The sequence below is a fragment of the Rhea americana genome, unplaced genomic scaffold (assembly GCF_003343005.1).
Source record: "Rhea americana isolate MKP2758 unplaced genomic scaffold, rheAme1 scaffold_103, whole genome shotgun sequence".
Taxonomy (NCBI): domain Eukaryota; kingdom Metazoa; phylum Chordata; class Aves; order Rheiformes; family Rheidae; genus Rhea; species Rhea americana.
Window position 1 is genome coordinate 2578122 of NW_028185073.1, and position 13886 is coordinate 2592007.

Consider the following 13886-nt stretch of genomic DNA (forward strand, 5'->3'; position numbering starts at 1 on the left):
AAGAACAAGTCCAGACCAAAAAAAAAAAAAAAAAAAAAAAAAAGGAAAAAGAAAAAGAAAAAAAAGAAAGAAAGAAATTAAAAGAAAGTAATCCTGGAATGTGTTTTGGTACAAAGGAAACTCCTTCTGAAACAAAGTACATATAATCAGTTACCTTGCTGTTTTCCAAATGGGTAATCGAATAATGCTTGAATGAAATAAATGGTTGTTTTCACAACTGTTATTAGTTTAATAGTTTGAGGTAAACTTGTTCCAACACTCAATACCATTGCTTTGAACAATTTTTGCTTACTAAGTTAAACTCCGATTCTCAGAAGGAAAACATTTGGGCCATTTGCAGAATGGGCTGTTGCCAGTATTTGCTGATCTAACCTAGCAGATGTGAAAAGCCATAGACGCTAATACAGTACAATTTTCTTTTGCCAATCTCAACAATGATTTTGCTGCTTGGGGTTATGTTCCACTGATGTTTCCTGGCTTTGTATAGCAACATTCTCTGCTATGAAGAGCACAGCAGCATCTGTTATTTTTCAGGTAGTTGAGCATAATCTCAGCCCTGGGAGGCATTATATATAGTTTCAAATGTCCTGGAGGAAATAATAATTAAAAAAAAAAAAAAAAAGAAAGAAAGAAAGAAAAAAAAGAAAGAAAGAAGTCGAGGAAAAGACTTGCAATTATGAAACTTTACCATTTTTGCAGTGTATCAGTAAACTTAATTTTGGAAATTGTGCTTCCTTTTTTTCAGTCATGAAAGTCATAATTTTATAGTAAAAGATAAAAATGTGAACTATTCTTTTTACAATACTGTAAAGTATGTACACATTTGGTTAAAGACTCTGACTGCTGAGTTATCAATTAAGACATCAGTTTTCATAAAAGTTGTATATGAAGATAGACATGCTGGATCAAAGCACTACCAGCTAAGCCAAAGAGCTCCTGGAATAAATTTAGTTTAGCTCACAACATAAACTAATGGGCTGTTTCCTAAAAAAAGTAAAATATCAAAAAAGTGGAGAGAACTAGTATCAGCAGAACTCAGTCTTTYGAACGAGCAAAAAAGAGTTTAAAAAAATTTGTAAAAAAAAATTACAGAATTGAAAGATTAATTTAGATGTTAGGATATTCTGACCTTTCTTGTACATATTATTATAGCCCAGGAATTAAATTTATGCTTGCATCATGATTGAACTGTATTTTGCAACTGCTCCATTCTGCTGAATATAATTGTTACATGTATGGTGATTTAACTACACTGCTGTATTACTATGCTAAATAAAAATTCCATGCAACATCAACAAACTTCAAATAAGTCAATTTTGTATTGTGCACTAAACCCTCCATGTGTTTAAAGGCAGTTGGTCAGCATGTATTGAACACCGACATAAACTGGCATAGTTGGCAGGTTATTCCTGAGGATGAGTGTTACTCCTTATAGCAGTAATGATCACTTTGTCACATACATGATTCCCGGTTTGGTATTACAGTTGTGATTAAGATCTTAATAAAGGAGAACCGCACCATGATCAAGAACACGTCATTTAGATAAGACTGGCTGCAGATGGGAACACTACTGGAAAAATCTCACCAATAAATTTGAAAAGGTGGGATGGAAAAACCCAGCTGGGATTTCTCACGGTTAGAAATACACTGCAGTAGTCCCACTGATACTTAGGATTAATTCAAAAAAATATAAAAGTTCTAACAAACTGAAGGAAAAAAAAAGAAAAAGCAGGGCTGTACGTGTTGAGGAGCTGCTTTTGGGTAGAAGTAGAGATGCTGGAAGAGAAGAAATGTAAGAATAGCATCTTATATAAAAAAAAGAAATGGTTAGAAAAGATAACATGATGTGTAACTGAGATAGACATTCTCCCATCTTTACAGAGTACAAGTTTAAAGAATATTCACTGTCTTTGTAACTTAGTTCTGAATTGAAACAGAAACAATAGCAAACTTCCTGGAACTTACCACTCACACTATCAGCAAAAAATATAACTGGCAAGGTAAAACATTGAAGAATGGTCTATGAGCTAAAAACAGGCTGCTATCTTCTCACTTGTAAAAGCTATAATTCACAGCACTCTAAATAATTCATTACCCACTGTTCTTTCCATTCCATTCCTCCATGTTAATTTTTAGTGTTTTAATGGGCAAAATTTTCAATTTCCACTCAAAATCAATTCACTTGCAGTCACTGCACTTATCAGTTACAAGATTTGATAAATAGCTAAAAATAAATTAGACCTGAATTTTTAGGAATTGCTTTTAGCATTCAAACAAATGCTTGCTGATTAACATATTCAACACCATAGTTCCAAAGAATTTCAGTTCACTAAAGCTCATTTAAAGCTATCAGACTCCAAATACAAACATAATCTGCACTTACATTTATTTTACAGAATTAAGAACTACTTAGGCCTGACACTCTGATCATGTTTCCTTTTATGCTAATTTTAGTCAAGGGATATCAATGATATCAAATTAGCATATCATAAAGGATTCAATGAAATACATGAGTTTCTTTACATAAAGACAAAAACAGTATTTTATTCACTTACGCCTCTTTCTTTAACATCTCTTGACTCCCTGGACACTTAAAAAATGGCCCCTGAAAACCAACAGTAGAGAAGGTCTACCTTCACCAGTTGCCTCTGGGAGTTATCAACAGACAAGTATTACCTTACTAGTGCAGCAAGTATTAGTGTAGTATGTTTTTTCTCCCCAGTTTTCTCTCTGAGAATTTTCCAAGCTAACATACAATCTGATTATTACTATTTTCTAAAGTCTTCTACAAAGTTAGTCCAATCTGCTACTCCATATGCATATTTGTACAAAAGTGGAAAAATACAAAAACCTTTCTCCCAATTTTCAGGTGTTTCTTGCCTATTAATAAAAGGAGTCAGTGAGATATGACAAAATTATTTTGTATTTTCATCCATGTTCTAGAAATATATATTTTCATTAATTAAACCGTACAGTCAAATAAGTACCCAAGTATTTACTAAAGCCTTTAAAGCGTTTTAGAAACATTACAGTCCGAATTCATCAACACTCTCTAGTTTTTTAACGCCACTCTAGAGATGAAAAGCAGTACCAAGTGGGGAACACCTGGTCTATGGTTATTTTCTATCTCCAGGACAGCACAGAACACCTGAGTACGACCTTTGTCAACATGCCATTCCAGCCCAAATGCTTCTGAGCAAACCACAGGTTAAATTTTGAGGATCCAGGTTATTCAAACGCTGAAAGTTAAGAGTATACTAAAGTTTTCTACTGAAGCAAGGTCTTGGGTATTTGCATTTCTTCATAAATTAAACACAGAAGACTCAGAACAGAAAGATTCAATCACAGCTCCAAATTCACATGATAGATCAATACTTCAACTGGAATTATAAATCAGTAACTCCAGGCTACARTCCCAGCACAGATCACTAAAACAAATATCCAGTGAACGCTCCATAAAGTAAATATTCTGCAACAACTGCATTCTCAGTTGAACTCTCAAGGATCAACTTCTGTATTTTTTGTACATTAAAAAAATATTATTATACACACTTCTCAACCAAGAAAAAACATGTAGTAAAATAACATTGSCATTACAATCAAATCACTTACATAGTGATAGTTTACAAGCAGGTTCAGATTTTGACAGACAAAGGTAATGATAACTCTACAGGCTTTCTTTTTTAATTTGAAAAAAAAAATCACTCCTGTGATATCCTGGAACCAGGATAACTTATAATGCAATGCTCTGCACCAATTTCCCCAGGGAATTATTCTTCCTTAAATGTAAGTCATACATTTTCTGTGTTTCTCTTTGGACTGCAATTATAAAAGCAAAAGCTRGACTCTGGAAGATAATCTTATGGAAGAGACATCTGTTTCCCTGGCAAACTTTACATCCGGTTTGCCTACTGACTCTGCAGCTATCCTTGAAAAGACTGTTGGGAGGCTGTCGTAATACAGCAGAAATAACATTTTCATTTTGGCACACTTGATAATGAGGAATTATATATGACTCTGAGTCCTATCCCCCACTTCACGAGGTAAAATGTAATTGTTGTATAATATTTTTAAGCTATCTGATAAACCTGTGCAATTGGAGTTGCAAGGCAGATAATGAGCCTTAATGAACATTACATACACTGCAGTCCAGCAAATGAGAAGTAAGAGTCAGAGTAGCTGGGTTGTATTCTCCTCTTCAATCAAAATAACGGCTAGGTTTTAGTCCTGGTATTTGTAGATGTCCAATCTGAGGAAGATTAGCTCTGCTTGTGAAAGATGTCAACAGACAAGAGTTACCAGTGGCTATAATCACAGTTGTCAATTCTTGCCATTTCTGGAGATGAGCTGCTAGCTCACAAAGTTGACAAAGAGTACTGGACATTCAGGGAAAGCTTATCTTTGACCTTTCAGCACCTCCCTTTTCCTAATAGCTWCATGAGGTTCTAACATAATTTTGTAAAGCTCTATGAGTTTTCAGGATACATCATGCTACCTACCTGCTGGAACTTATCCTTAACTATTATAWTATTATTATATTAATTTACTTAATTATTATAATCAATTCTGCAAAATTAAATTTAGACAGATCAGAAATAATGTTAAGTACCACAGGAACAGACAGGGCACAATATTTCCTAATGTACTGATACAATTGTAAGTGGTAGATCATGCTCGTGTCTCTTAAAGATGCTGAAGTATGGAAAATACAAATTTTGTACTTGACTACCTCCCTACCCATACAAGAATAACATATTTTTAAAGAAGTAAAATTTCACTTAAAAGCAAGATCAATGCAGTACTGAAATAAAAATTTTAATGTAAACTTTAATACTAATGTGGCAAAAATAAACATGTATCTATCGACTAGTTAACAGGTTATCTACCTCCTAAGTAACCATTAGGAAAAGAGAGTTAGTATTTCTTTCATACATGAGTAACAATCCTCAACTAGAATCCAGCACTTTAAGCTTTCAAGCAAAAGAACCATAATTTACAAGTCTACAAATATAGTTTTACCTTTTTTTCAGCATGCTTAACCTATTTATGACTTTACTGAGTATGCCTTATATGACTTGAATACTGGTTTCAGCTCAAGAACATCTTCAGGAAGCTGAGACTGAATGTGAAAACAAAAGAAGCTTTACTTCTTGTTACAACATAAGGGAAAATCAGAACTCTAAAACTAGTAGTTTCTCTGATCAAACTTTTCTAAGCCACTCCATCCATTCTCTATAGCTTTCTCCTTTTCTATGTTCTTACTTTACTAAATAAGCAAAATGATTTTGAAATTCTGAATCCTACTTAAAACACTAAAAACTGTGTACAAAGAAAGTCCCRCTTCTGAACTCAATCTTTAGACTACTATCATAGCATTTAGAGCAATGTAAAATTTTTGTCAGTTTGGATCTAAAAGCAATTGCTAATGTTGCACACCCAAACACTGCTAGAAACAAATCTCTGGGACCAATCAATGTGCATCCRAAGTCAGTATACTTGCTCTTCTGCTGAATTTGCTTTTTTTGTTGCTTCAGTGAGCAGAAATATAACTGCATTAAATACAAAAGAATAATATCAGTTCATATGCTCAGAATTCATTATGTAAAACTATTAATATTTTGAGTGTGACACACAGCTGATGCTGTATTGSTGCACTTATTTTTCTAAACTGGAAGACAGTTGTATTTTCTGGGTTCGATTCCACTGTTCCCTGTATTCATTACTGCTGTTATTCATTTAGGCATTAACTCTACCCTACTAGTATAATAAGGGAGAGTAAAGGGTCAGATAYATCGAAGCAGAGACTTAAAAAAAATGTTCACTAAGATTCAAGTATGCTGTTAAATATAATAATATTTTATTTGCAAAATTATAATTCTGAAATAGCTGATTGTGTCAAACAAGGCTGTCTTCTTATTATTAAACTGCTCAGTATTTTCAGGAACTTCTTAATGGAACCCTAGTATCTCAAGGAGTTCAAACATATTAATTTGAATATAAATTATCTGCATTAGAAACAGCTACAAACAGATTATGCAACTAGTAAAAAGTGATATGAATTATGGATGAACTATAAAGATGTTTGCTTTTAAAAAAGAATTTTCAAACTCGACTACCCTGTATCATCATCATCATCATCGTTCATTTTATTTATATTTATTATCTGTGTGTGGAGGGAGGAGATAATCTATCCAATACACACTTTCACCTCTTTAAAGGACAGGTAAACTCAAAAGTTATGGTACCAAGAGACTATAACTCTCCTAACCAAAACTAGCAACCTGTTTATAGGAAAACACAGAGAACAGGAACTATGTAAGTATACATGTTGAATTACTTTATTTGGTAACTCCAGAACATGGATGAAACACAGTCATAAAGCGGAATATAATCATTAGTAAAGTGATACTGACTGTTGCTCCCCTGATACCTGACAACAAACTTCCTGGAACATGCTCAGAAATATCTCCTTTAACTGGCAACCACAGATCTCTGACTTGCATGTCAGGATGGACAAGAAAGCTAAATAGCTTGCTGGAGGAAACACCCCTTCCCTCAGTCCCATTCTTTAATCTCTCTCCTGGGTATAAACATCCCATTCAGCAAAATCTGTGGTTTTTCTTCTGATGGTTTCAAAAAGCACGCTAGTAAATTATATCATAGAGAAAAGTAGATGGACAAAAGTAACATCAAAGTTCCAACTTTTCAGGTAGGAAACAGCAGTAACTGCCATTTCCAAAAAAACTCTTTATTTCTTCTTTCAATCAGTAGATACAAGCTTAAGAGCTATTTGTCATCATTCTGAAACAACTGCCTTTTCTATCCTAACCAAAAAATATCTTCATCCACAAGAGGAACCATTATCATGCACATAGGAAAGACTGGCACACATGTACTGATATCTGACTGGTTGCTGGGATGCTGCTACTTGCATGTAAAATGAAGATCACAGAATTACAGAACAGAGATTCACACTGAAATTACTGTATTTTAAGTCTTTCAGACACTAGGGTCCTATTAAGATGCCTGGAAGCTGACAAATTACTGGATAGGACTGCAAAAGAAGAACAGAATCCTTGAGGTTGACAAGCCTTTGTCATCGCATCATCATCTGGCCAGATTATATCATGGACAGTCCATGCTAAAATAGGAAATTTACCCTATGTCTTAACCACAGCCAATGTTAAAAAAAAAATCAGCAGCTACAAAAAATATAATCACTCATTAAAAAAGAGCAATTTCACTCCAACATACCACRTTTTAATCTGTAACCACTTTGCTACATGACTCTTAATATTAATATCATTCTTTTTATGTAAATTACCATAACTCTTTCTGAAATGTATTCTGTCTAGTCCCACAAGTTATCCAAACATATCTGTAYGAGATAAGGAACACAGACCTAAGCTGTCCCTAATTTTCAGAAAGATGCTTAACAGCCAATTGATATATTGCTCTAAGGCTCAGATGAAAAAAAGARAGGGAGATTATGGCCTTTTCACAATAGTAAGAAAGAAGAAATGAGTTTAGGCTTTGAAAAAAGTTGGAGATGTCTGGCCAAAGGACTAGTTATAATTACAGCATGCAGTTCAATAGTGCTTAAATTGCTGCTAACTGAAAGCAAAATATTGCTTAGTTGCAAAAAAAAAAAAAAAAATTAGGCAATTAATATGCAAGCTGTCTCTCTTTGAAGTCAGGGAAGTCTATTCGGGCAGCTGTAAGAAACAACCATTTTTCACTAGACATAATAATTGAGAAAAAGTAAAATCACAATGCTCAACAAGGCTCCTATACCACTTAAAAGCATAAAACAGGAGCACAATACAAATATCCAGGTACAAACTGCACACAAACACTGAAGCGCATAGCAAGGCCTGCAACCAGGCCTGCGGCCACAGAGGATATTAGCTGCATTCTGCATTACATAGAGAATCAAAATGGTTAAGGGAGTGTGAGAATGAATCTTCAGTTCTGAGAGCTGAAGAGATTTTGGAGAACGGCACCTGGAAGATCTGTGAGTTACAAAACTACATTGTTGAGGTAATATGAACAAAGGCACGTATTTGTTTCCATTTGATGGATAGTTCAATGMACAGTTCAATAAGCTTTACAAGCTACATCTGATAGAATAAAGTAGCTTTATTCATCAAATTCAGCTGGCTGTATATGTGATTGCTGGGTAAAGCTGATTTACTTTTTCTGTTTCTTCCAGAACAGCAAATCCCTTTATTGGGTAAACTGCTTACCTTTTGCAGTCTGTCCACACAAGATGGTGGCTCTCTAGAGGTAAAGCACTCAGTTAATACCCTTAATAAAGTTGGTCTGAGAAGCTTTGAGTAGTATTTCAACTTTATCAATCACTGTGCTATCTAGTTACAGAGCACTGATTTTTATTATTGCAGAATTATGTATTTATTTATTTATTTGTTGTCCACTGGATTCTGTTCTGTACATCACTATGGTTCATCATCATTATTACCAGGCAAGCTTTTGTTTCTTCTTTAAAATTCTACTTCACTTTATTACTTAAAGTACTTGGAGCTATCATATAGTATATGACAGTAGTATATGCATACCTGTGATCCACAGTGAAGATATGGTCCAACTTGCTCAAACTTATTAACAAACATYAGGCTTATTTCAGTAATTAAGTTAAAAATGGAATTTGGTGGTCATCACTCAGCATTGAATAAAGAAAAGTTCAACTACTTAAAACATTTAAATGTCATATCAGAAACTCAGTCTTAGCCAGGTCTTCTACCTTGCTTTCAGTTGTTTTTTTCCACATGAGAGCAAGCAGAAAACTGCTATATTAAAATTCCTGAAGAATTGTGCAGCTGGGGAAACAGAGAGTCATTTGGATGCTTTCAAACAGGCAAAGGTTATTTTTGTTAGGTCTAAAAAACAGAATCATGTTTTTCCAGCTCTTTTTGTGATTGGTGGAAATGTAGCCTTTAGTTTTAACATCTTGTATATTAGTACTTAGACACAGTTAATACCATATCTAGAGGTATGACAAACGTAGATGGAATATGCTCAAAATATCTTTTAATTTATTCTATTTTAAACCAATATAGTAAAACTGTTTTACAAAACCTACAGGGAAACAGAAGTTCACTCTTTCCACCTGAAACTAAAAAATAACAATTCTTTGTAAAGTTTGAATAGTGCTGAGAAGTCAGTAGCCTTTTTCATGAACAAGAACTACAGTTATCTTAAGAGAACCATTTCCCAAATGTCTAAAGTCGATCAAAAACACAGAAAGGAAAAAATAATTTTAAAGCAATATAGAGGACCAGAGCTTAGACCTAAGATCTCTATTTAAAAGATTTTTATGGCATTTTTAGCTATGGATACATAATGAAAAACTTCCTCTTAAATACAACTTCTGTGAATTTGAATATATMGTATTTATAATTTTAATTATAATAAGTCTGAACAAGGCTGATTTGATTTGTGAATATACGTAAAGCAGTTTGTATGACTTACTATTGTTTGGAACTTGAGTAAAAATAGAGAAAAAGTACAGGATCTGTAGACTGAGAGACCACACTGACAGCTTTTCAGTGCAATTTTACTACATTGTTTACATTTCACACACAGAAAGAATTTATTTCATCCCAGTTGTTTTCGCAAATGTTTGGTACCACATAGACAGACCAAAATAATCAGATAGATTTATTAAACATTACACTCACCTTCATCACTAGTTGCTTGCTGTTTAACCAAAGTCATTGGAGATCTAGCTGGGGGTTTACTTAGTGGATGACGCCAACTCTTAGATGCTTTCTTTCTATCAATTTCTGCTGACTATAAAGGAAAAAAACAAAACCAATTTAGTTTGCCGCTCTGTAAAGTTAATATTGATGAATAGAAGCTTTGCTTCAATAATGAGCAAAGATGTTGATTTTATTAGATAGGTGCTATTATGGTACTCAAAGTACCTCTCCTTCACCAATAATGTTTTCTGTTGTGTTAATCCAGCAGTTAGGACAATGATTCTTTTACCTTCTGAAAAAAWATTAAATTAAATCCACACAGTGGAATAATATTATACGGAGAGGAGTATGAAGCAATTTCTTTCTTTCTTTTTTTTTTTTCGGGAATAAGGAGGAAGCAATGAATTTAGGGAAGGGTTATGTAGGAACAAATGGTTAAATTCTATTACTTAAATATCTTTGCTCTTASAGAAAAATAAAATCAAATATTAACACTTAAATAAATACTACATTAGATTATTAACAACAGCAGAAAATTAACATGTATTTATATTCTCAGTGTAAGATTGCCACAACTATTTTGACACAGTTCCTTGCTGATGAATGCAATCATCAACAATGCAAGAATACTTTTCTGTTGAAAAGTATGAAATTTTATTTTTCAGTGCAACCATAATGTTCTCAATCTGGAAATTACAAGCAATTACTGCTAACATCATAGTTTATATTTCTTTAAAAGGGAAAGATCAGATCCCATCAGATTATTTCTCAAGAACCAGCACTAGAAACAATTTCTAGATTTTGCCAAAAGAAGAGAGTACATCTCTGAGGTCAGGAAACTTGCAGTCAAAACTTTCAGCAGGTTTTGGAGGAACTGGAGGACTAGCAGGAATCTGATTGCAAAATCAGACAAGAAAGAGTATCACAGATTCCCACCCACTACAAAACACACATGTTAAGACATCAAAGGCTCATCTTCAAGAGTGCCCATGTTTGAAAGCAACATGTGAAACCTACACTCCATACAAGCTACCATAAAAATATTTCTGTACTATAGAATTTTTGAAAGCTATTTTTAGTCAAAGAGAAGCAATCAGAAGACATCATGCTGCACAACAGCCAACTTCTTGATTTTGAACGACTTTGCCTTTCTTCCATTCTCTTTCATCTTTAATACTGTAGAGAAATACCTCTGGAGAAGGACTCATCTTAGTCCATGTAATTGTGCACAAGGGACCAGGAAGTCTGGTAAGACTTCCACTGTACTCAAACTGCAAATTACAAATATCATTATCAACAGGGAGAGCAAAAATTCCCTCAAGTGTACAACCAACCATAATCTGATTTCTCCATTCATTCAATCTGTTTTAGAGTACTTCATTTTTCCAGGGTCATCATTCCAAAGAAGCCCTGAATCAAAACTATATGTAAGCTTTTTCAAACATAAATGATTTGAGGGGATCTTACTCAAGACCTTCCCAAATTTACAGAGCCTAAATTCTGTTTTGTTCAAGTGGTATTTGGCCCAAACAATTCTCCATAGCTAGAAGTACAACTTAGTCACTAATTGATGCTGAGAAGCAAAAATCCACTGACTTCATTTGCAAAAGAGTACTAATACTTGAGGAAATACTTTTCCTTTGGAAGTAAAAATGGACCAGGAGGGTGTAATGATAAGAAATCAGAGTCCTCATCTAGGACTAATAGCTGAGATTGGGAGCCTAGGAAATTCTTTTCTTCCTCAAATGCCCTAAAATACATAACATTCAGCTTGAAGATAGCCAGACTTCAAGAACTAAAACAAACTGTCCAATTTCTAAAAGAGCCACTTTCTAAACTCCGAATGACAGTGATATGGGGGGAAAACCACAAAGTAAATCAATTGCTTATCATATATAAGGAGTCTCAGATATCACACCATTCTGTTTCTCAACATCCTGTGTATAACCTATACACGCTCCACGAGTTTTTTTTAACATCAAAAAGAATAGTAAAGTTCAGACCCTGAAATCATACTACCTGCATTATCCTACCCTAGCCGTTCCTTGAGGATTCACTTACTCTAACAACTTCAATACTATGTATTGGTTTGCTGACTTCGACTAAAGCAAGAAAAGAATGTCCAAATGACTTCTATAGATAAAGACATACCCTCAAGTGAATACTTGGCTGAGATCAAAGAGAACTGGAGGAAAAAGCTATGTCAGATGATGTAATGGAATGAAAACAGATTTTCCATAAATCTGATGCAGAGATGATCCTCAACTTTGCCCCATCCACTTCGTAACTCGAAAAAAACACTAGACCAAAAACAAATTACCATGTGCTTCCTTACTGTTATACTGTTGACTCTCCTTAAGACTGGACCAAAATGGCATTTTTTGAAACATTGTTTTGAAACTTGGCACCAAATACAGTACTTATCTCTAATAATTTTTATTTCATGTTAGTAGCAGCACTTAAAGCTGCTAGCTTTCACCATACTGGCAGGCAGAGAAAATGGGAGCAGCTCAACTATAGTCACTGACAGTTTGGATTTACAGGTATAATGTGAGATTACTAGACAGCTAAAATCAGAATGAAAATATGTCAACAAGCAAGCCACAAAAAAAATCTAATTTTGTAGAATGTATTCTCACTTGAACACTTCAGAGCATATTCAAATTAGCATTTGATTAAAGTTATGTATTTTCTTAAGTACTTTAATATGGACTGTATCAGGTCTTGTTAGAAACATTCACATTTCATTAAATCAGGAATATATTAATATAATCAYGTAATTTGTTTCACATACACTGGATGTTTCCGTGCGATCATCTTCATCCTTTTTTATAAAAGGTGTTTCTCCATTTTCCAAGCTACTTTCACTGCTTTCTAAGTCGCTGACATCATCCACTGTAGAGATGCTTTCYGCTTTCTCTGGGCTCTCTGCTTCAGAAATATGTCCCTCAGATTTCAAATATTCTTCTTTTCTGCATCTATGAGGAGTGGGCAGGATGGGCACAGAGTCTTCAAATATAAGTGGAGGATGACTAGAATCTGTCTTGGCCTCATCTTTGATATTTTTTTTCTCTGTTACTGGAACAGGGCTGGCAAATGAGTCTGAACAGACATTTCCTATAGATCAAGAATATTTTTGTTAATAAATATCACTTTATATTACTATATTTAATTTCACAACAATCTGCATTACTGAAATTCAAAGCTTAGTTCTTCATTTAGAAATCATTGAGGAAAGCAGAAGTACTAGTAGTAGGAAAACATACACAAATTTGTAGCATAAGTTTGATCAAAATAAATATAAATAATCTTTTTGAGTTTGGAGTGTGAAATATAGTTTTATTCTTTTTAATTGGTAGTTTTTATTTGAACTGTGGGACTATTTTTATGTCATTCAAAATAATCAATRTAGCTTGTTTGTTTTACAGCCTACAAGCACTTTGACTAGTTGGAGAAAAAAGTAATACAAAAGGTTGTTATATTGAACTTCATGCTCCGTATTTATACCTGCTATGTCTGTTTGGAAAACTGTAAATAAAAGAAGGTAAATGGTTTATAATTAGGAAAATAGATTTAAAATAGGTAGCAAGAGTATTTTGAAAACAATAGCACTCACCTAAAATTTAAAAGCAATTAGCGTATTTTTGTACTTCAAAGATGATGAAGAGTGAATTTGTGTGTATTTTACATCAGAATTCTTAATCTGCTGGTGTTTCCATAGAACAGAGACAACAGTGGGTTGGAAAGTTCACTCAAAACATACTTTCAAAAAAACCCAGGAACTCTATGTCACATCCACAATGTATTTAAATATGTCATATCCAAGAAATAGCATCTGAAAACTCCCCCTTTTTCCCTTTTTTTCCTCTTACAATGATTATGCAAATTAGCTTTTCTGAAAATTCCATTTCTGATTATAAAATTTAGTCATATAAAGCCCATCCAAAACTGAAACATAATCTCTGAGTATGAAGAATATTGCCTTGTCTGAACACCAAGGATGTACTAGCCAGTGGTAATAAAGTATAGGCCACCAGCTCAAATGTGAGCACGAGAATTTCCATAATCACATCCAAAAGCTCTTTCTTCCCACAAAAGGTCCGGGGACCATCCTTCAGCAGCACAAAGGAAAAGAACTCTCCTCCACTCTTATCTTGGCAATGAGCA

General features: G+C 33.9%; 1 protein-coding gene across 6 annotated transcripts in view; it reads right to left on the reverse strand.

Annotated features, from left to right (window-relative positions):
* KDM4C (lysine demethylase 4C) overlaps positions 1–13886 on the reverse strand; it is a 254335-nt gene that overhangs the window by 97889 nt on the left and 142560 nt on the right. For all 6 annotated transcript variants that reach the window (XM_085307133.1, XM_085307119.1, XM_085307141.1 and 3 more), the window contains 2 exons: positions 12514–12836; positions 9699–9810 (listed from right to left, as the gene is read on the reverse strand). In XM_085307133.1, the coding sequence (XP_085163259.1) occupies positions 9699–9810; positions 12514–12836 (435 nt within the window). The remainder of the gene's footprint in view (positions 1–9698; positions 9811–12513; positions 12837–13886) is intronic.